We start from the raw sequence: 23350 nt of genomic DNA on the forward strand, positions 1-23350 counted from the left end.
TAAAGAATGGTGCCTCACCTCTTTCTGACTGGAGTTTCTGAGGAGCAGGTACAGCCGTGGAATTACTGTTTGCCTTTTTTACTGCCATATAGAGGACCACGTCACAGTGGACATCTACGTTCCAAAAAAGATATAGCTCAGTATAACAGAGATAGCTGAGAACTTGGGATGGAGAATCTTAGCATGGAATCTGGTGACCTCATGCACTTCCTCAACAGACACTCCATGTTCCTCTACATGAAGAATCTTCATCTCATTCCTCAGGGAAGGGTTGGTCCCTGAACAACACAATAAAAAGGAGACAGAAAGACAAATATTATATTATTCATCCAACTAAATCACAAAGAATATGCAGTATCAGATCACAGTAAATAAACTCCCAGAATAGTTCATTCATTCATTCAGGAAGTGAAACTCAGTTACATGGAAATGTCTTTCTGAATACTATGTCTATATGGTTTTACCTAAACAGACAAAGTGTGGCAGATGAACTTCCTCCAGTTCACCTAACTCCATAGTGATGTCCAGCAATGGACCACCTTGTCCGTACTGCATGTCTTTCAGAAGTTGACTGTAGGGTTCCCAGTTCCTGAAGTGATACTTCAGAATGACATCTCTGTCACACACCCAGCGGAGCCCAGACACTGTGCACTCATAACGCCCTTTGGGTGTCCTGTGCCTGAGGGCAACAACAAGATATGGTAGAGAGGGTCAATCGTCAAATGGAGAGGTTGGATTAGAAGCCTATTCCCAAAGGTAATGGGGAAATACACTAGCAAGTGGAATTAAATGTTAAAAGTAGTTATTTTACCTGAACATTGTCACTCCCTGGACAGTGGAAGTCAAGGGTTCAATCTGAAGCCAGTGTGTGGAGTCCTGAACAAGGACAAGCATGTCAGTTATACATATGGGGCCAGTTTCCTGGACACAGATTGAGTGTAGTGCTGGAATTAAAGCATGATCAATGGAGGTTTCAATAGAACGTTCTTTAAGGTCCAGGACTAGGCTTATTCTGTGTCCGGGAAACTGGCCCATTAACAGGTTAACTAATCTAATGTATTTATTCAATGTTACATGGAATGCTGGTGATTGATCCAATTAAACTGTCTAATGAAACAATATGACAACAGTTAAAATCCTGCATTCCTACAAGCAGAACACAGGACTGTCTATATCCCAGTATGAATGGTTGGTCAGTACACACCTGGCTTTCAGACTGTGTTTATATTTCTAAAGCAGAACACAGGACTGTCTATATCCCAGTATGAATGGTTGGTCAGTACACACCTGGCTTTCAGACTGTGTTTATATTACTAAAGCAGAACACAGGAATGTCTATATCCCAGTATGAATGGTTGGTCAGTACACACCTGGCTTTCAGACTGTGTTTATATTACTAAAGCAGAACACAGGGCTGTCTATATCCCAGTATGAATGGTTGGTCAGTACACACCTGGCTTTCAGACTGTGCCTGACTCCTGAAGGTATGTAAAAGTGAGAATTGACATTATGACTTACCTCAACATGGTCACAAGTCTTACAGCTCTGAGGAATCCCTGAAGTCAAAAGTAGTTGTTATTTAAAACGGACAATCTCATGTAATAATGAATTAATAAATATTAAACAGACTTGTAATAAAAATGAATGTAAGTGAGCAACAGTCTCAGAATGTACACTCATTATCATACCATAATCTGACATTAGTGTTATATTAATGAATGTTTGTGGAAGCAGGAAACAACATGGTTCTGGTCCATGTTTTGGAGATGTTGGGGGCCTAATTTCTGGTAGATCCCAGGATGAGAGCTTAAAGGTAGAGTCAGCTAAATTATGTTGTACGAGCAGCACCGCAGATATTGTGATGAGCAAGATGCCTGACTTCTCTCTCACACAGTATCTGCCCATGTGCACGGGTTCTCTTCACTCTCTTACAGCGTGGTAGCCACGGGACCAAAACAGAGGAGTTTAGCATCGTGCTCCAACGCCCTTAGTTGTTGTAGAAGTTTACCCACTATGATGTTTACTTTGTGCATCTACATCATATTGCTGACTCTACCTTTAAGTTTGTTTTGACCAAATAGATCATGATTGTGTTCCTTGCCTGGGACTCAAGAACGCTTTAATCGTATTTTGATTTTAAAACAATTACCAGTTAACACTCACATATCTGGTCTCTGGTGTTCTCAGGTCCAGGCTTGATACAACACTCTCCACCATGGTCTCTGGTGTTGGGAAAGCAGATGGATAGACTGTGATTAAACTAAATACAACTTATAAAGGCTTTATATAGCATACATACAGTCTTCATAAGCAATACAAAGGGTGTATAAAGGGTGACAGAACAGCTCCCTATGTAGGGTGCATTGCCAAATGTGACATAACACTATGTCAACTTCCATGAAGTCAATACTGATGGTGACATTACTTATCTTGATGAAAGCCCCTAGAGACGTGAAGTCACCAGGTATAATTTTAACAGGTTCTGATGCCCTCTTGTGGTTAGAGTGAAACTGACACTACAGTGAGACATAGGAGAGGAAACATCTGTACATCCAACAGAACACATTAAAAACACACCACCACTACTAATCTAACTGTCTGTAGGTCCAACAGAACACATTAAAAACACACCACTACTACTAATCTAACTGTCTGTAGGTCCAACAGAACACATTAAAACACACCACCACTACTAATCTAACTGTCTGTAGGTCCAACAGAACACATTAAAACACACCACTACTACTAATCTAACTGTCTGTAGGTCCAACAGAACACATTAAAACACACCACTACTAATCTAATTGTAGGAATGATTCCAGAGGAAAACACATGATAAAACATTGCTATGACTCACCTTTGAATGTGTTGGTCATCTATCTGACACAGGGTCACTGAGGAGGAGGAGGAGTAAACCCCAAACCCAAACCCAAACCCAAACCCTGGATAGAGGGGTTCAGTGAATGTGGTGTGTTCTGTGTAAAGGTGTGTCAGTGTACCAGAGGAGGACACACTATAGAAGGACAAAGTACCAGCTGGCCAGTCCAGATACACTCCAACTCTGTTAGAAATAGGACCAGGGAAGAATCTGATGACTCCAGCATGGTAAAAGGCATAACCTCTGTCAGAGCAGAATAAACACCAGGACTTCCTGTTGTATCCAATCCAACTGTCCTTCTCCTCTCCCTTCCTCTGCATTCCTTTGTACGCCACACCAATGTGAGCCATGTCATCATCCCTCTCCATCTCCCAGTAATAACGAGATCCAGATAAGACTTCTCTGCAGAGAACTTGGGGATGATGGTCAAATCTGTCTGGATGGTCTTCATAATGCTGCTCCTCCTCGACCCGTGTCACCTTCCTGTTCCCCTCAGACAGTATCAGGTTTGGGTTTGCTGTATTTGGGTCCAGGGTGAGATGACATGCATCTGTAGACAAAAGGAGAGTTTAATCAAACCACATCTTCATATAAAATGTAGTTTTGTAGGTAGAGAACAAGTATTGATTAGTTACTATATCACTATGGTTCTGAAGATGTAGTTGATTAGGATTGCAGAGACTTACATTTCCTCAGCCCTGATTTCAGCCTGAACTCTCCACCATGATCCACACTGTAGGAGAAACAGGTTATTGACTGACAAAGACCTAATAAAGCAGTCAGCATTTAAACCATATTGTTGTGTTCTGGTGCACTATCCAAGTTCATTACTAGAGACATACAGGTATTCTATCCTACCTACTGCATACAGAACAGAGTACAATTCATTACTAGAGACATACAGGTATTCTACCCTACCTACTGCATACAGAACAGAGTACAATTCATTACTAGAGAAATACAGGTATTCTATCCTACCTACTGCATACAGAACAGAGTACAATTCATTACTAGAGACATACAGGTATTCTATCCTACCTACTGCATACAGAACAGAGTACAATTCATTACTAGAGACATACAGGTATTCTATCCTACCTACTGCATACAGAACAGAGTACAATTCATTACTAGAGAAATACAGGTATTCTATCCTACCTACTGCATACAGAACAGAGTACAATTCATTACTAGAGACATACAGGTATTCTATCCTACCTACTGCATACAGAACAGAGTACAATTCCAACAGGATATCAGAGATGCAGAAGAAGAGTATTCATGTGGTGATGATGTATGCTGTGTTGGAGTGCTAAGCCTGCTGGGTAAACTTCCCCTGTATTCTACCATCATGTCCTCATGTTACTGAACCTACTACACTACATAGGACACAACCACTGCTCACACTATTAGGACATCTATTCTGACTTACTTCAGCTTCATCAGTTTATCTGTGGGATCCACCAGAGCAGCTGAAAGCAGTCCCCCTGCAGAGTCTCCTGGGTGATTGTAGCTCAGGTCCAGCTCTTTCAGGTGGGAGGGGTTTGACCTCAGAGCTGAAGACAGAGCAGCACAGCCCTCCTCTGTGACCAGACAGCCAGACAGCCTACAGAGAGACACAACAGCTGTCTAGGTTGGTGGACTGGTGTCAATCATCTTGTAGGACACCCATATATTTGTCCATGACACAAACATTGTCATGAAACATCAGATTTTCAGAGTATTTCTTTTACTAAGCTCAGTACCGACCTGACTGAAACAGCTGTACTTACCCCAGTGTGTGTAGATTACAGTCTGGATCCTCCAGTCCAGCAGACAGCAGTGTAACTCCTGAGTCCTGCAGGTCATTGTCTCTCAGCTCCAGTTGTTTCAGTTGTGAGTTGGGTGAACTCAGGACTGAGGCCAGATCTGAACAGCAACCCTCTGTCAGACCACACTGACCTAGACTAGAGGACAGAAGAGCACATGATTAACAAATGTCTGAAACATCCACATAATAACTCATACTGAAGAAAGTTAACTCACACTAGTGTCTGTATGTTGCAGAGTGCACTGGTTAGTCCAACACAGAGCAGCTCCACTCCTCTGTCTCCCAGGTCATTGTAGCTGAGGTCCAGTTCTCTCAGGGGGGAGTTTGGTGTCTGCAGAGCTGAGGCCAGAGTCTCACAGGATTCATATGTGAGTTTACAGCCAGACAGTCTGGAGAGAGGAGATCATCTGTTAGATATACAAATCCTTCAGAATAATGATAATGTATACATCAACTCAATAGCAGAACTTACAGTGCTCTCTTGCAGGTTTTCACTACCGGCAGCAACCTCTGATAACCTTCCTCTGATGTGGTGTATGTCTTCAGGTCAAACTCCTCCAGCACCTCCTCTGACATCAGTAACAGGTAGGCCAGGGCTGAACATTGGTCAGGTTTTAGTCTTGTTTCTGAAAGAGTTCCTGATCGCAGGGAGGTTTGCATGTCTTCAACTAGAGAGTTGGCACCAAGTTCATTCAGACAGTGGAACAAGTTGATGATCCTTTCTGGTGAGGATTCCCTTTCGATCTTGTCTGAAATGTACCTGACTGTTCTCTCGACTGTTTCCTCATTGCTCTGTGTTGTACTTCCTGTCTGTGTCAGAAGGCTTCGTAACAGATTCTGATTGGACTCCAGTGAGAGACCCAGAAGGAAGCGGAGGAACAGGTCCAGGTGTCCATTCTCACTCTTCAAGGCCTGGTCCACTGCTCTCGTGTTTAAGTCATACAACGGGTCTGACTTCATGTCTCTGTACTGTTGTGTGATGACATTTCGGAGTAGGGTTGGAGTGGCTGCTTCATCATAGTCATCGTCAGAGGAATCATCATCACCATAACTAGTGACTGCTTTGGGGGGGAAAACATTTTCTTTCTTGTCCAGACATGATTCTGAAGCATGCACTGCTGCTAGAAACTCCTGAATGCTCAGATGCACAAAGCTGTAGACCTTGTCTTGGTTCAGCCCAGATTCTTCTTTAAAGATCTCTGTACACAATGCTGAGTACTCTGATGCCTCTGTGACATCAAGGCCACACTCTCTCAGGTCCTCCTCATAGAAGATCAGGTTGCCCTTCTGCAGCTGTTGGAAAGCCAGCTTTGCCAGTTTCAGGATCATCTCTTTGTCTGACTGAGACAGTTCCTTTGGGTTTGTCTCTGTGGCTTTGTTGTACTTCTTGTTCTTCACAATGATTTGGATGAGCGTGAAGTGTGTGAACATCTGGGTCAGAGTTTTGGGGACTTCATCCTTCTCTGCCTCTTTCAGCATCATCTCAAGGACAGTGGCTGATATCCAACAGAAGACTGGCATGTGGCACATGATGTGGAGGCTCCTTGATGTCTTCATGTGTTTGATGATTTCATTGGCCAGATTCTGATCTGTGATTTTCTTCCTGAAGTACTCCTCCTTCTGTGGATCATTGAACCCTCGTACCTCTGTCACCTGGTCAACACACTCAGGTGGGATCTGATTGGCTGCTGCAGGCCGTGAGGTTATCCAGAGGAGAGCAGAGGGAAGCAGATTCCCCTTGATGAGGTTTGTCAGCAGCACGTCCACTGAGGTTGGCTTCGTGACATCACAGCACCTCTCATTGTTTTTGAAGTCTAGAGGAAGTCGACACTCATCCAGACCATCAAAAATGAAAACAGTTTTGGTTTCACCATCTTCAATGTTGTCAATCTCTGTCAGCTCTGAGAAGTAGTGGGAAAGAAGTTGCATCAGACTGTATTGGTCCCTTTTCAGGTTCAGATCACGGAAAGGAAGAGGAAACATGAAATGAACGTCCTGATTTGCTTTTCCCTCTGCCCAGTCAAGGATGACCTTCTGCACAGAGACTGTTTTTCCAATGCCAGCGATTCCTTTTGTCAGCACAGTTCTGATAGGTTTGTCTTGTCCAGGTAAAGGCTTGAAGATGTCGTTGCATTTGATTGGTGTCTCTTGTGTGGTTTGTTTCTTGGATGCCATCTCTATCAGTCTCACCTCATGTTCATAATTGACCCCTCCACTTCCACCCTCTGTGATGTAGAGCTCTGTGTAGATGTCCTTTAACAGACTTTGGTTTCCATGGTGTCCAATTCCTTCAGATATGTGTTGATACTTGTGTTTCAGTTTAGCCTTAATGTCTTGTTGGACTGTCAGAAGAGTTTGACCTGTAGGAAAACAATGAGAGTTGGGACTCATAAGTTTGTGTGTGAGTGTGTGTGTGTGTGTGTGTGTGTGTGTGTGTGTGTGTGTGTGTGTGTGTGTTAGAGGGGCCTTTGTACCGTTCTTTGTAATATTGTATGAAACACAGTCTTACTTCTTCTGTCCAGAAGGTTGTGTGTGATCTTTAATGCATCCTCACTGTCCAAACTCTCCACTTCCTTATTGTCATCTGGTAAGGGTTCCTGGCTGAAAGCAGGTGGCTGATCACTCTTCATTGATAGCAGGCTGGGGGTAGGTGACTCTGCTCTGGGCTTCTGGACACTGAACAAAACAGGGAGGCAGATCACCTCATCAATATCTCATCAATACCTCATCTACATCATTTCAACAACTGTATAGCTGAACTCATAGAAGTCCTGATGTTTCTTTATAAAGCTACAGTCTGCAATTGGTAAATCGGTTTTGGCCTTTTAAATGAATGATATAGGCCTACATTTGATGTAATTTGTGAACACTTTTCTCTTCATTAGTTTGATATTTTAAGAGACCTGTATATTATACAATTAAACTCTTACCTCTTAGAACTGGTGTCTTGAGTCATTTTAGAGGCAGTGGTCCCCTCCTCTCTCTCCCCAGAGAGACTCATTTTAGAGGCAGTGGTCCCCTCCTCTCTCTCCCCAGAGTGACTCATTTTAGAGGCAGTGGTCCCCTCCTCTCTATCCCCAGAGAGACTCATTTTAGAGGCAGTGGTCCCCTCCTCTCTCTCCCCAGAGAGACTCATTTTCGAGTCACAGCTCACTTAGCTACACTAAGAAATAACAGAACAGTCAATATTTCCAAACATTAACAATGACAACACTTTTATTGTCTGTGGTCAAAGTTCAAACAGAGACTTCATGTTGCATTTAAACATGCACAGTCCAATATGTTATTAATTTGATTTGGATCCCGATTAGCTGACTCCATAACAACAGCTAGTCTACCTGGTTGGATCCCCATTAGCTGACTCCATAACAACAGCTAGTCTACCTGGTTGGATCCCCATTAGCTGACTTCATAACAACAGCTAGTCTACCTGGTTGGATCTCCATTAGCTGACTCCATAACAACAGCTAGTCTACCTGGTTGGATCCCCATTAGCTGACTCCATAACAACAGCTAGTCTACCTGGTTGGATCCCCATTAGTTGACTCCATAACAACAGCTAGTCTACCTGGTTGGATCCCCATTAGCTGACTCCATAACAACATCTAGTCTACCTGGTTGGATCCCCATTAGCTGACCCCATAACAACAGCTAGTCTACCTGGTTGGATCCCCATTAGCTGACTCCATAACAACAGCTAGTCTCCCTGGTTGGATCCCCATTAGCTGACTCCATAACAACAGCTAGTCTACCTGGTTGGATCCCCATTAGCTGACTCCATAACAACAGCTAGTCTACCTGGTTGGATCCCCTGACTCCATAACAACAGCTAGTCTACCTGGTTGGATCCCAATTAGCTGACTCCATAACAACAGCTAGTCTACCTGGTTGGATCCCCATTAGCTGACTCCATAACAACAGCTAGTCTACCTGGTTGGATCCCCATTAGCTGACTCCATAACAACAGCTAGTCTACCTGGTTGGATCCCCATTAGCTGACTCCATAACAACAGCTAGTCTACCTGGTTGGGATCCCCATTAGCTGACTCCATAACAACAGCTAGTCTACCTGGTTGGATCCCCATTAGCTGACTCCATAACAACAGCTAGTCTCCCTGGTTGGATCCCCATTAGCTGACTCCATAACAACAGCTAGTCTACCTGGTTGGATCCCCATTAGCTGACTCCATAACAACAGCTAGTCTCCCTGGTTGGATCCCCATTAGCTGACTCCATAACAACAGCTAGTCTACCTGGTTGCATTATATTGACAAGGTACTATAGTGGCTGCTCTATCAGATTATTAAACCACTAGAGTACCTGGTCAATATAATGGATAATCTGATAGAGCAGCCACTATAGTACCTGGCCAATATAATGGATAATCTGAGAGCAGCCACTAGAGTACCTGGCCAATATAATGGATAATCTGATAGAGCAGCCACTATAGTACCTGGTCAATATAATGGATAATCTGAGAGCAGCCACTATAGTACCTGGTCAATATAATGGATAATCTGATAGAGCAGCCACTATAGTACCTGGTCAATATAATGGATAATCTGATAGAGCAGCCACTATAGTACCTGGCCAATATAATGGATAATCTGATAGAGCAGCCACTATAGTACCTGGCCAATATAATGGATAATCTGATAGAGCAGCCACTATAGTACCTGGTCAATATAATGGATAATCTGAGAGCAGCCACTACAGTACCTGGTCAATATAATGGATAATCTGAGAGCAGCCACTATAGTACCTGGTCAATATAATGGATAATCTGATAGAGCAGCCACTATAGTACCTGGTCAATATAATGGATAATCTGATAGAGCAGCCACTAGAGTACCTGGTCAATATAATGGATAATCTGATAGAGCAGCCACTATAGTACCTGGTCAATATAATGGATAATCTGAAAGCAGCCACTATAGTACCTGGCCAATATAATGGATAATCTGAGAGCAGCCACTATAGTACCTGGTCAATATAATGGATAATCTGAGAGCAGCCACTATAGTACCTGGTCAATATAATGGATAATCTGATAGAGCAGCCACTATAGTACCTGGCCAATATAATGGATAATCTGAGAGCAGCCACTATAGTACCTGGTCAATATAATGGATAATCTGAGAGCAGCCACTAGAGTACCTGGTCAATATAATGGATAATCTGTAGAGCAGCCACTATAGTACCTGGTCAATATAATGGATAATCTGAGAGCAGCCACTATAGTACCTGGCCAATATAATGGATAATCTGATAGAGCAGCCACTATAGTACCTGGCCAATATAATGGATAATCTGAGAGCAGCCACTATAGTACCTGGTCAATATAATGGATAATCTGTGCACTAGGGCAACAAGCGGATATAGCGGTGACGTCACCGGTGACGCGTCCCATTTCCGACTCCTTCTCTCTATGACATTGTCAATGATTAAAGGCAGGCGAGATCAGGTGGGACCATTCTAACCAATGAGAGGGAATACACAAGCATGAACAACAGGCACAACTAAGTCGTTTTTCTCAAAGTTGCCATTGTGATGATAGTGATGGTATGTCGGGACTAATGGTCTGTTTACATAACCGGATCATTAACGTGGCAGGTTAGGATAATGAATGTGACAGGTTAGGATAATTAACATGGCAGGTTAGGATAATGAACATGGCAGGTTAGGATAGTTAAACGTGGCAGGTTAGGAGGAGAACTAACACAGCAGGTTAGGAGGCAAACTAACACAGCAGGTTAGGAGGCAAACTAACACAGCAGGTTAGGAGGCAAACTAACACAGCAGGTTAGGAGAACTAACACAGCAGGTTAGGAGGAGAACTAACACAGCAGGTTAGGAGGAGAACTAACACAGCAGGTTAGGAGGAGAACTAACACAGCAGGTTAGGAGGAGAACTAACACAGCAGGTTAGGAGGAGAACTAACACAGCAGGTTAGGAGGAGAACTAACACAGCAGGTTAGGAGGAGAACTAACACAGCAGGTTAGGAGGCGAACTAACACAGCAGGTTAGGAGGAGAACTAACACAGCAGGTTAGGAGGCGAACTAACACAGCAGGTTAGGAGGAGAACTAACACAGCAGGTTAGGAGGAAAACTAACACAGCAGGTTAGGAGGAGAACTAACACAGCAGGTTAGAGGAGAACTAACACAGCAGGTTAGGAGAACTAACACAGCAGGTTAGGAGAACTAACACAGCAGGTTAGGAGGAGAACTAACACAGCAGGTTAGGAGGAGAACTAACACAGAAGGTTAGGAGGAAACTAACACAGCAGGTTAGGGAGGAGAACTAACACAGCAGGTTAGGAGGAGAACTAACACAGCAGGTTAGGAGGAGAACTAACACAGCAGGTTAGGAGGCGAACTAACACAGCAGGTTAGGGAGGAAACTAACACAGCAGGTTAGGAGGGAACTAACACAGCAGGTTAGGAGGCAACTAACACAGCAGGTTAGGAGGGAGAACTAACACAGCAGGTTAGGAGGAGAACTAACACAGCAGGTTAGGAGAACTAACACAGCAGGTTAGGAGGAGAACTAACACAGCAGGTTAGGAGAACTAACACAGCAGGTTAGAGGAGAACTAACACAGCAGGTTAGGGAGGAGAACTAACACAGCAGGTTAGGGAGGAGAACTAACACAGCAGGTTAGGAGAACTAACACAGCAGGTTAGGAGGAGAACTAACACAGCAGGTTAGGAGGAGAACTAACACAGCAGGTTAGGAGAGAACTAACACAGCAGGTTAGGAGGAGAACTAACACAGCAGGTTAGGAGGAGAACTAACACAGCAGGTTAGGAGGAGAACTAACACAGCAGGTTAGGAGGAGAACGAACACAGCAGGTTAGAGGAGAACTAACACAGCAGGTTAGGGGAGAACTAACACAGCAGGTTAGGAGAACTAACACAGCAGGTTAGGAGAACGAACACAGCAGGTTAGGAGGACAACTAACACAGCAGGTTAGGGAGGAGAACTAACACAGCAGGTTGAGGAGAACTAACACAGCAGGTTAGGAGGAGAACTAACACAGCAGGTTAGAGGAGAACTAACACAGCAGGTTAGGAGGAGAAATAACACAGCAGGTTAGGAGGAGAACTAACACAGCAGGTTAGGGAGGAGAACTAACACAGCAGGTTAGGAGGAGAACTAACACAGCAGGTTAGGAGGAGAACTAACACAGCAGGTTAGGAGGAGAACTAACACAGCAGGTTAGAGGAGAACTAACACAGCAGGTTAGGAGGAGACTAACACAGCAGGTTAGGAGGAGAACTAACACAGCAGGTTAGGAGGATAACTAACACAGCAGGTTAGGAGGATAACTAACACAGCAGGTTAGGAGGAGAACTAACACAGCAGGTTAGGAGGAGAACTAACACAGCAGGTTAGGAGGAGAACTAACACAGCAGGTTAGGAGGAGAACTAACACAGCAGGTTAGGAGGAGAACTAACACAGCAGGTTAGGGAGGAGAACTAACACAGCAGGTTAGGAGGAGAACTAACACAGCAGGTTAGGAGGAGAACTAACACAGCAGGTTAGGAGGAGAACTAACACAGCAGGTTAGGAGGAGAACTAACACAGCAGGTTAGGAGGAGAACTAACACAGCAGGTTAGGAGGAGAACTAACACAGCAGGTTAGGAGGAGAACTAACACAGCAGGTTAGGAGGAGAACTAACACAGCAGGTTAGGAGGAGAAATAACACAGCTGGTTAGGAGGAGAAATAACACAGCTGGTTAGGAGGAGAAATAACACAGCAGGTTAGGAGGAGAACTAACACAGCAGGTTAGGAGGAGAAATAACACAGCTGGTTAGGAGGAGAACTAACACAGCAGGTTAGGAGGAGAACTAACACAGCAGGTTAGGAGGAGAAATAACACAGCTGGTTAGGAGAACTGTCACAGCAGGTTAGGAGGAGAACTAACACAGCAGGTTAGGAGGAGAAATAACACAGCAGGTTAGGAGGAGAACTAACACAGCAGGTTAGGAGGAGAACTAACACAGCAGGTTAGGAGGAGAACTAACACAGCAGGTTAGGAGGCAAACTAACACAGCAGGTTAGGAGGCAAACTAACACAGCAGGTTAGGAGGCAAACTAACACAGCAGGTTAGGAGGCAAACTAACACAGCAGGTTAGGAGGCAAACTAACACAGCAGGTTAGGAGAACTAACACAGCAGGTTAGGAGAACTAACACAGCAGGTTAGGAGGAGAACTAACACAGCAGGTTAGGAGAACTAACACAGCAGGTTAGGAGAACTAACACAGCAGGTTAGGAGGAGAACTAACACAGCAGGTTAGGAGGAGAACTAACACAGCAGGTTAGGAGAACTAACACAGCAGGTTAGGAGGAGAACTAACACAGCAGGTTAGGAGGAGAACTAACACAGCAGGTTAGGAGGAGAACTAACACAGCAGGTTAGGAGGAGAACTAACACAGCAGGTTAGGAGGAGAACTAACACAGCAGGTTAGGATGAGAACTAACACAGCAGGTTAGGAGGAGAATGAACACAGCAGGTTAGGAGAAGTAACACAGCAGGTTAGGAGAATGAACACAGCAGGTTAGGAGGATAACTAACACAGCAGGTTAGGAGGATAACTAACACAGCAGGTTAGGAGGAGAACTAACACAGCAGGTTAGGAGAACTAACACAGCAGGTTAGGAGAACTAACACAGCAGGTTAGGAGAACTAACACTGCAGGTTAGGAGGAGAAATAACACAGCAGGTTAGGAGAACTAACACAGCAGGTTAGGAGACTAACACAGCAGGTTAGGAGGAGAACTAACACAGCAGGTTAGGAGAACTAACACAGCAGGTTAGGAGGAGAACTAACACAGCAGGTTAGGAGAACTAACACAGCAGGTTAGGAGATTAACACAGCAGGTTAGGAGGAACTAACACAGCAGGTTAGGAGAACTAACACAGCAGGTTAGGGAGGAGAACTAACACAGCAGGTTAGGAGAACTAACACAGCAGGTTAGGAGAACTAACACAGCAGGTTAGGATGAGAACTAACACAGCAGGTTAGGAGGAGAACTAACACAGCAGGTTAGGAGAACTAACACAGCAGGTTAGGAGGAGAACTAACACAGCAGGTTAGGAGGAGAACTAACACAGCAGGTTAGGAGGAGAACTAACACAGCAGGTTAGGAGGAGAACTAACACAGCAGGTTAGGAGGAGAACTAACACAGCAGGTTAGGAGGAGAACTAACACAGCAGGTTAGGAGGAGAAATAACACAGCTGGTTAGGAGGAGAAATAACACAGCTGGTTAGGAGAACTGTCACAGCAGGTTAGGAGGAGAACTAACACAGCAGGTTAGGAGAACTAACACAGCAGGTTAGGAGGAGAACTAACACAGCAGGTTAGGAGGAGAACTAACACAGCAGGTTAGGAGGAGAACTAACACAGCAGGTTAGGAGGAGAACTAACACAGCAGGTTAGGAGGAGAACTAACACAGCAGGTTAGGAGAACTAACACAGCAGGTTAGGAGGAGAACTAACACAGCAGGTTAGGAGAACTAACACAGCAGGTTAGGAGAACTAACACAGCAGGTTAGGAGGAGAACTAACACAGCAGGTTAGGAGGAGAACTAACACAGCAGGTTAGGAGGAGAACTAACACAGCTGGTTAGGAGAACTAACACAGCAGGTTAGGAGGAGAAATAACACAGCTGGTTAGGAGAACTGTCACAGCAGGTTAGGAGAACTAACACAGCAGGTTAGAAGAACTATCACAGAAGGTTATGGGAACTAACACAGCAGGTTAGGAGAACTAACACAGCAGGTTAGGAGAACTAACACAGCAGGTTAGGAGGAGAACTAACACAGCAGGTTAGGAGAACTAACACAGCAGGTTAGGAGACTAACACAGCAGGTTAGGAGGAAAACTAACACAGCAGGTTAGGAGAACTAACACAGCAGGTTAGGAGGAGAACTAACACAGCAGGTTAGGAGGAGAACTAACACAGCAGGTTAGGAGAACTAACACAGCAGGTTAGGATGAGAACTAACACAGCAGGTTAGGAGGAGAACTAACACAGCAGGTTAGGAGAACTAACACAGCAGGTTAGGAGGAGAACTAACACAGCAGGTTAGGAGGATAAATAACACAGCAGGTTAGGAGGAGAAATAACACAGCTGGTTAGGAGGAGAACTAACACAGCAGGTTAGGAGGAGAACTAACACAGCAGGTTAGGAGGAGAACTAACACAGCAGGTTAGGAGGAGAAATAACACAGCTGGTTAGGAGGAGAAATAACACAGCTGGTTAGGAGAACTGTCACAGCAGGTTAGGAGGAGAACTAACACAGCAGGTTAGGAGAACTAACACAGCAGGTTAGGAGGAGAACTAACACAGCAGGTTAGGAGGAGAACTAACACAGCAGGTTAGGAGGAGAACTAACACAGCAGGTTAGGAGGAGAACTAACACAGCAGGTTAGGAGGAGAACTAACACAGCAGGTTAGGAGAACTAACACAGCAGGTTAGGAGGAGAACTAACACAGCAGGTTAGGAGAACTAACACAGCAGGTTAGGAGAACTAACACAGCAGGTTAGGAGGAGAACTAACACAGCAGGTTAGGAGGAGAACTAACACAGCAGGTTAGGAGGAGAACTAACACAGCTGGTTAGGAGAACTAACACAGCAGGTTAGGAGGAGAAATAACACAGCTGGTTAGGAGAACTGTCACAGCAGGTTAGGAGAACTAACACAGCAGGTTAGGAGAACTATCACAGAAGGTTATGGGAACTAACACAGCAGGTTAGGAGAACTAACACAGCAGGTTAGGAGAACTAACACAGCAGGTTAGGAGAACTATCACAGCAGGTTAGGAGAACTATCACAGCAGGTTAGGAGAACTAACACAGCAGGTTAGGAGAACTAACACAGCAGGTTAGGAGAACTAACACAGCAGGTTAGGAGAACTAACACAGCAGGTTAGGAGGATAACTAACACAGCAGGTTAGGAGAAGTAACATCAGGTTAGGAGAACTAACACAGCAGGTTAGGAAGAGAACTAACACAGCAGGTTAGGAGGAGAAATAACACAGCAGGTTAGGAAGAGTACTAACACAGCAGGTTAGGAGAACTAACACAGCAGGTTAGGAGAACTATCACAGCAGGTTAGGAGAACTAACACAGCAGGTTAGGAGGAGAACTAACACAGCAGGTTAGGAAGAGAACTAACACAGCAGGTTAGGAGGGTAACTAACACAGCAGGTTAGGAGGAGAACTAACACAGCAGGTTAGGAGGAGAACTAACACAGCAGGTTAGGAGGAGAACTAACACAGCAGGTTAGGAGGAGAACTAACACAGCAGGTTAGGAGAACTAACACAGCAGGTTAGGAAGTGAACTAACACAGCAGGTTAGGAGGAGAATGAACACAGCAGGTTAGGAGGAGAACTAACACAGCAGGTTAGGAGGAGAACTAACACAGCAGGTTAGGAAGAGAACTAACACAGCAGGTTAGGAGGAGAACTAGCACAGCAGGTTAGGAGGAGAACTAACACAGCAGGTTAGGAGGAGAACTAACACAGCAGGTTAGGAGGAGAACTAGCACAGCAGGTTAGGAGGAGAACTAACACAGCAGGTTAGGAGGAGAACTAACACAGCTGGTTAGGAGAACTATCACAGCAGGTTAGGAGAACTATCACAGCAGGTTAGGAGAAATAACACAGCAGGTTAGGAGGATAACTAACACAGCAGGTTAGGAGAACTATCACAGCAGGTTAGGAGGAGAACTAACACAGCAGGTTAGGAGAACTATCACAGCAAGTTAGGAGAACTAACACAGCAGGTTAGGAGAACTAACACAGCAGGTTAGGAGAACTAACACAGCAGGTTAGGAGAACTAACACAGCAGGTTAGGAGAACTAACACAGCAGGTTAGGAGAACTAACACAGCAGGTTATGATAACTATTACAGCAGGTTAGGAGAACTAACACAGCAAGTTAGGAGGAGAACTAACACAGCAGGTTAGGAGAAGTAACACAGCAGGTTAGGAGACTGAGGTTAAGGTTAGGAAAAGGGTTAGGCTTAGCTAAAATGCTACATTTGTCAACCACTGTTGTCCCCAACGCAACCACTAGACAGAGCTGTAGGCCTACTCCATCTAGCCACAACGGTAGAAATGTAAACAAACCATCGGAGTTGTGCCTGTTGCCATAGAAATAGAGGACTCATCAGGGATATAACCAGTTTTAGCATGGACATTGCGCTTGAGGCCTTCCACCATTTTAAAGTAGTCAACTGGATGGGGATTCCTGTGAATTGGGAGCGATCAGCCAATGAAGAAGAAGAAAATGTACTACTCTAAAATGGAGATAGCCTGAATGGCTCTGCCCATGCTGTCCCAGATGCTATAATGGCACAGATACAAAGATGAGTCCCTTTATCTCTATGGCCTGTTGTTCACACACATATCTGCCCTCTCATTGGCTAGATGGTCCCATCGAAAATGTATGCATAATCTTTAAGATGGAAAATGGTTGAAAAATGTATCTATGCCTTCTGATTTCCCTAAAACACAGACTCTTAGCTTTCATTTGATACCCAATTTGATATTCTCCTATGAACTTCACATGGTGCTCATGGGTCCTTTTACATGGAAATTACCTCATGCAGAAAAATGTCCAATGATGGAAAAGTTTGTTTGTCTGGCAAGTGCATTTGATAGTGCCTGAGCTTGGGTGTACTCGTTAGTGAACACCGTACCAAACCGTAGCAAAATGTTTCAACAACTAGACTTTCTATTGGACAAATTCTGGTAGGTCCCTAGTGGTGGGATGGGCAACTTTGATGGGGGTGGGTGCCACAAAAAAAACAGAACTCATCATGGGGTGCCGCAGTGTCTCTGCGTACCCACATCCATAATAGTTTTCATGTTCATTTCCTGCAATTCTACACATTTCGCCATGAGGGCGGAGAGAATATTTCGCAATTTTCTAACTAATTTCATGCAATTCTACACATTTCGCAATGAGGGCGGAGAGAATATTTCGCAATTTTCTAACTCATTTCATGCAATTCTACACATTTTGCCAAAGGGTGGAGGCAAATGTTTGCCGTTTTTAATATGATAACTGACGATCAATGGTCCCCACCCGCGGTCTGTAATTCAGTAACCTACCAATCTAAAAACAAATGTAGCTGACATGGGCTAATTGAGTGACTGCTGAGGCACAACCACATTTCGAAATTGCACCTCGTGTGTTCTATTATTCTAACGGTCAACAGCAAGTTGAGACCCAGACTGAGTTCCAAAACAACGTCTTTTATTATTGGTCCGCGGGACTACAAAAGGTGGGTCGCGGCCCGCCAGTTGCCCATCCCTGGTTTAGTGAATACACCCATGCAGCGCTTGAGTTCCCTTGAGGTGCGATCAGTTTATCTCGCCCGGGGCACCGGGGTTTTGCATTCAGAGAAAAGGTGTGCTGCCGATTCAACCTGTGGTTAACAATGCGCGTACGTGAGCCGGTAAATTATATCGAGCGCACCTGCGCCAAACGGACCCCTTAATAGTTTATATGCACATTGTTGCACGTCACTTTTACTTGACGAGACATACTATTTTATTTAGTGGACAGCTTTACATAATTCCGATGCACGTCTTCTTTCAGGAAGTGAAAGTGCGCAGTTTTCACAGTCTTTCACGCGGATAGGCTAATTATCACGATAATGTGCTGTCAATCGCCAATAACAATAATACCCATAATCATAGCCCTGTAGCCCAAATTCGATCTATTGATTAGGCTGATCACTAACACCAATGTTAATTAGCCTAAATTATCATTCACGGAAGCTGAAATCAATATTTAAAATTGGCGGAGTCCCCCCTAAATCATCTCTCTCTTTATGATAGCATAACTTCTCAATAAATAATAGTCTACATTAAATTGTACAAGAACGCTACAAACCTCTTAAACATGTTTCCTCGACGACAACGTCCTTTACTTCCTTAAATTTCCTATTTCAAACGTGATGGGGTCGTTCGCAAAGAACGGCTATTACGGATATTTTTGGCGAACGTCGGGAATCGAATTGCATCGGTGAAAGAGCCGTTAATTTGTCTCCCTGATTTACATACAGCTTTTTGAGCTCAAAACAACGATCACCCGCAGATAAGTTACACAATAATTATCTAAAGAGGGTGAATCCTTACTGCAGAAACAGTAAATAGTGGGGAGAGCGCGTCATTCTGCTCCAGGCTTATGTTTGTAGTGCGTTAAAAATAAACTTTATTTTTTAAGCAGGTGATCTAATAATTTATCCAGGTAAAAATGTATTTGAACGCGCATTTCACTATCTGACGTAATGGTAGTCTACCTTTTGACCTTTATATTGTAGATTTGCAATTAAGCATTTTAAATGAAGAGCCATTTGGGAGCCAAATGATGGCTCTCTTATGTGAACGGAGTCAAATGAACCGGCTCACCAAAAATACTCATAGGTTTATAGCCTATTATATATTGATATTTAGGTCATGTAAAGTCTCCATACACTTAAGGCAAGTATCCAGCCGATATGTTCATATTCTATCTAGTAAAAGTCGATTTATATTTTGTATTTCTTGATTTAATGAAATTAGGGAGTGGTCGAAATGCACGCAATTGTTCACAATGGGGGAGGGTCATGATCTTTCGCTTGGTCTCAATCACATGATCCATGGCCTCTACTGTAGGCCTAAGGCTATAGGAAGAGAATGCTCGGAGAAGAACAGCGCCAAGTTCCATTTCTAAGAAAATGTACTTCCTTTTCCGAGTTTTTGCACTGCTGGGATGGTGTATACAGTGTTACACAGTGCAATGGATAGGTTATCCCAATCATGAGCCCTGTCCTACCCTGCTCTTGCTGATGTAAACCCTGGTGTGCTTCCTAATCAATGGATGTGCTGTGTACCGTGGGACTTCAGGAGGCGAGTCAAAGGCTTCTAACGAAAAAATAAATTAAAAAAAAAGTTTAAAAAATATCTGTGTGCGCGGACTAGTCTTACTTACATTTACATTTTACATTTACGTAATTTAGCAGACGCTCTTATCCAGAGCGACTTAAAAATTGGTACTTCCTGTTCAGTTTGAGAGGGAGTACGTGAACATGAGAAGGAAGACAGGAGGTAAACTTGCTACTGATGTAATTTATATGAATAAAAACAATATGTTTTGTTGCCCCATAATGAAGCTATTTATCAGAGTTATTGACCTCTCTTTACAATTTATATAAATACTACTGGTCTATGTATTAAAATCCTGTAATATTCTTCTATATGCAGACTATACGGTTATGCGCCGACTGTTGACAAAGCTATGTTAGAGCTGCAATCTGATTTAGTTACATTACAGGAAGCCCTTGTTGATTTAAAACCCGTACTTATTGCGGGCAAAACTAAATATGTTGTTCTCTTATTCACTGAATAAACTGTCTCAGATGGGCTACATATTCACTCATTGGGTGGCTCTGTTATGGAGCGCGTTCCCGCTTATAAATATCTGGGCATTTGGGTTGATAATGATCTAACGTTTAAAAAACATACTGATGAGCTAGTTAAAAAAGCTAAGATTTTAAAGTGGCCTTCTTTTTTATTAACAGCAGGAAGCAGATTGTGCTGTCAATTTTCCTTCCAGTTCTTGACCGCGGTGACTCCATTTACCAGAATGCAGCAGCCACTACTCTTAAACATTTGGATGCCGTCTACCATAGCGCCTTTCACTTTATCACAGGTGATAGTTTTAATACACATCGCTGCATCCTGTATTAAAAGCTTGGCTGGTCCTCACTAAAATCCCATAGATCACTTCATTACTCCCTTCTTGTTTACAGAGCTCTTGTCCACAAGCTTCCAACATACCTCACTTCCCTGTTGAAATATAACAACATGAGATACCAAACCCGTTCGCAAGGTTGGTTAACTCTTGGGGTCCCGCTTGTCTCTACACATTTTTTGGTAAATCTGCCTTTAGTTTTAACGCACCACAGTTATGGAATACAAAACGAATCACCAATTCGATGATTCGAATCCATCTGGATTCCCAGGTGCTGATAGGGCAGTTTAAAACTCTGTTGTTAAATGAGTCCCACTGAAGTGTGTAATCACCTGATGTCATGTATTTATAGCTGTCTGGTAGTTTCTCTTTGTCTTTTGTTGTTGTGTTGATGGAATTTTTATCCTCAAGACACCATTACAAATGAGACACTGGTTTCAGTTGGGCTCCCCTGATTTTAAATTCAGTTAAATAAAGAAATAAACCATAAACCAGTAATTTCCATAACTTACCCATGAAGCGGCAGCCGCGGAGATGGACAGTGCATGGGTGCTGACAGGAGGCTAATTCAAGAAGGCTTCATTCACTTAAACAACCTTCATTTTAATGTCGCTTTAGGCTACTAACAACGAGGGATTTGTGTTGCATATAGAATATCATTGGTTTGTCTCTATGACATTCAGAGGCTGTGCTACAACTTTCTATGTTTTTACATTTTTAGTCATTTAGCAGACGCTCTTATTCAGAGCGACTTACAGGAGCAATTATGGTTAAGTGCCTTGCTCAAGGGCACAGCGACAGATTTTTCACCTAGTCGGCTCGGGGATTAGAACCAGCAACCTCTCGGTTACTGGCACAACGCTCTTAACCACTAAGCCACCTGCCGCCCCTAGCCGGTGTGACAAAGGAAACAAAACATTGACTTTGCAAATTCATTGATGATCAAATAGTTCAGTTGTAACTGGTTCTGTTGCACTTAATTTTTTACAGTTGGAATACAACTTTAGCACTGTTCCAAAACTTAGACTGTCCTCTTTCTTAACAACAGCCTGAATAGAAATCAAAACGCCTCCGGTGAACAGCCTGTATAGAAATCAAAACGTCTCCGGTGAACAGCCTGTATAGAAATCAAAACGTCTCCGGTGAACAGCCTGTATAGAAATCAAAACGTCTCCGGTGAACAGCCTGTATAGAAATCAAAACGTCTCCGGTGCTGCAGCGTGCGCTCATTCGTTGTCATGCTCTGTTGTGGTATTAAAATAGATTTCTGCTTGTCTCCAGTCATGTAAAATGACAAAGAATTGCATGAAATGCCTTTTATAAAAGCTATCTTTTCTTCACCCCTACCATTGTCCGTGGTGGTCTGCGAATCCACAACCTTCTGGCTACTTTGCCATGTAATGGTTACAAAACAAAGAACAGTTTCTAAAACTCCATATCTAAAGGCTGTGGTCTGTCCTAGGAGTGAGGGTAATTTGGGGTATAGGGGAGGGTCACTTTTTTTTTTTCCTCATGTTTTACAAATTCACATACACAGATAGACAGACACATAGATACATTCCATTCCTTTTAATTTAATCTATGAAATGTATTTGACAGGGATACTGCACATCAATCAACATTTCAGTAAAGGTGTCAGATTTAGCCAGCTAGCTAGTTTTCAACTGTAGTCCCTGGGCAGGTAGATACAAAATAAAATGGCCCTAGCACTAACACACCTGATACAAAAACAATCAAGGGCTTGATGATAAAGTTAATTAGTTGAATCTAAGGTGTTAGTTCTAGGACCAAAAACTAAAACATGCACCTCCTGGGGGCCCTGGAGGAGAGCTTTGAAAAAGGCTGAGCCAGAATAACGTCATTCAAATGAAGTCATTATTTGTTAATGAACTAACTGACACGTTGTAGTCCTACATCAGTTGTACAACTTCAGTGTGGACTTTACAGGTCCCTATGGCTGTGTTTACACAGGCTGACCAATTCTGGGTTCTTTTCTTTCACTCATTGGCTTTTGACCAATCAGATCAGCTTATTTTGCCAATGAACAGGAAACATATCAGAATTGGGCTTCCCGTGTAAAACGCAGGTGATATTCTGGGTTCTGATGGGGTACGACAGTTGAACTGAGCTCATGAGGCATTTATAAGTTAGATTCTGGGTTCTGATGGGGTATGACAGTTGAACTGAGCTCATGAGGCATTTATAAGTTAGATTCTGGGTTCTGATGGGGTATGACAGTTGAACTGAGCTCATGAGGCATTTATAAGTTAGATTCTGGGTTCTGATGGGGTATGACAGTTGAACTGAGCTCATGAGGCATTTATAAGTTCGATTCTGGGTTCTGATGGGGGTATGACAGTTGAACTGAGCTCATGAGGCATTTATAAGTTATATTCTAGGTTCTGATGGGGGTATGACAGTTGAACTGAGCTCATGAGGCATTTATAAGTTAGATTCTGGGTTCTGATGGGGTATGACAGTTGAACTGAGCTCATGAGGCATTTATAAGTTAGATTCTGGGTTCTGATGGTGTACGACAGTTGAACTGAGCTCATGAGGCATTTATAAGTTAGATTCTGGGTTCTGATGGGGTATGACAGTTGAACTAAGCTCATGAGGCATTTATAAGTTAGATTCTGGGTTCTGATGGGGTATGACAGTTGAACTAAGCTCATGAGGCATTTATAAATGTGATTCTGTGTTCTGATGGGGTATGACAGTTGAACTGAGCTCATGAGGCATTTATAAGTTAGATTCTGGGTTCTGATGGGGTATGACAGTTGAACTGAGCTCATGAGGCATTTATAAGTTAGATTCTTCAAGAATCAATGGGTACATACTATATAATTAATTTATAAGTCATGGATTTAGCAACTGCCGATTAC

At 43.4% G+C, this 23350-nt stretch overlaps 2 protein-coding genes across 2 annotated transcripts; both read right to left on the reverse strand.

Annotated features, from left to right (window-relative positions):
• Positions 1–114: 114 nt before the first annotated feature.
• On the reverse strand, positions 115–2219 carry LOC121560283 (NACHT, LRR and PYD domains-containing protein 1 homolog). The gene is made up of 5 exons (XM_045219333.1): positions 2164–2219; positions 1519–1556; positions 812–876; positions 465–679; positions 115–278 (listed from the first exon to the last, which is right to left on the reverse strand). Exons 3-5 carry the CDS (start codon positions 817–819, stop codon positions 115–117), a joined length of 387 nt encoding a protein of 128 aa, XP_045075268.1. The 5' UTR covers positions 820–876; positions 1519–1556; positions 2164–2219.
• Positions 2220–2735: 516 nt separating this feature from the next.
• LOC121562606 (neoverrucotoxin subunit beta-like) lies at positions 2736–4620 on the reverse strand. Its single transcript, XM_045219334.1, has 3 exons — positions 4311–4620; positions 3565–3611; positions 2736–3428 (listed from the first exon to the last, which is right to left on the reverse strand). Exons 1-3 carry the CDS (start codon positions 4319–4321, stop codon positions 2854–2856), a joined length of 633 nt encoding a protein of 210 aa, XP_045075269.1. The 5' UTR covers positions 4322–4620; the 3' UTR covers positions 2736–2853.
• Positions 4621–23350: the final 18730 nt, after the last annotated feature.

This window comes from Coregonus clupeaformis, unplaced genomic scaffold (genome assembly GCF_020615455.1).
Source record: "Coregonus clupeaformis isolate EN_2021a unplaced genomic scaffold, ASM2061545v1 scaf2285, whole genome shotgun sequence".
NCBI lineage: Eukaryota > Metazoa > Chordata > Actinopteri > Salmoniformes > Salmonidae > Coregonus > Coregonus clupeaformis.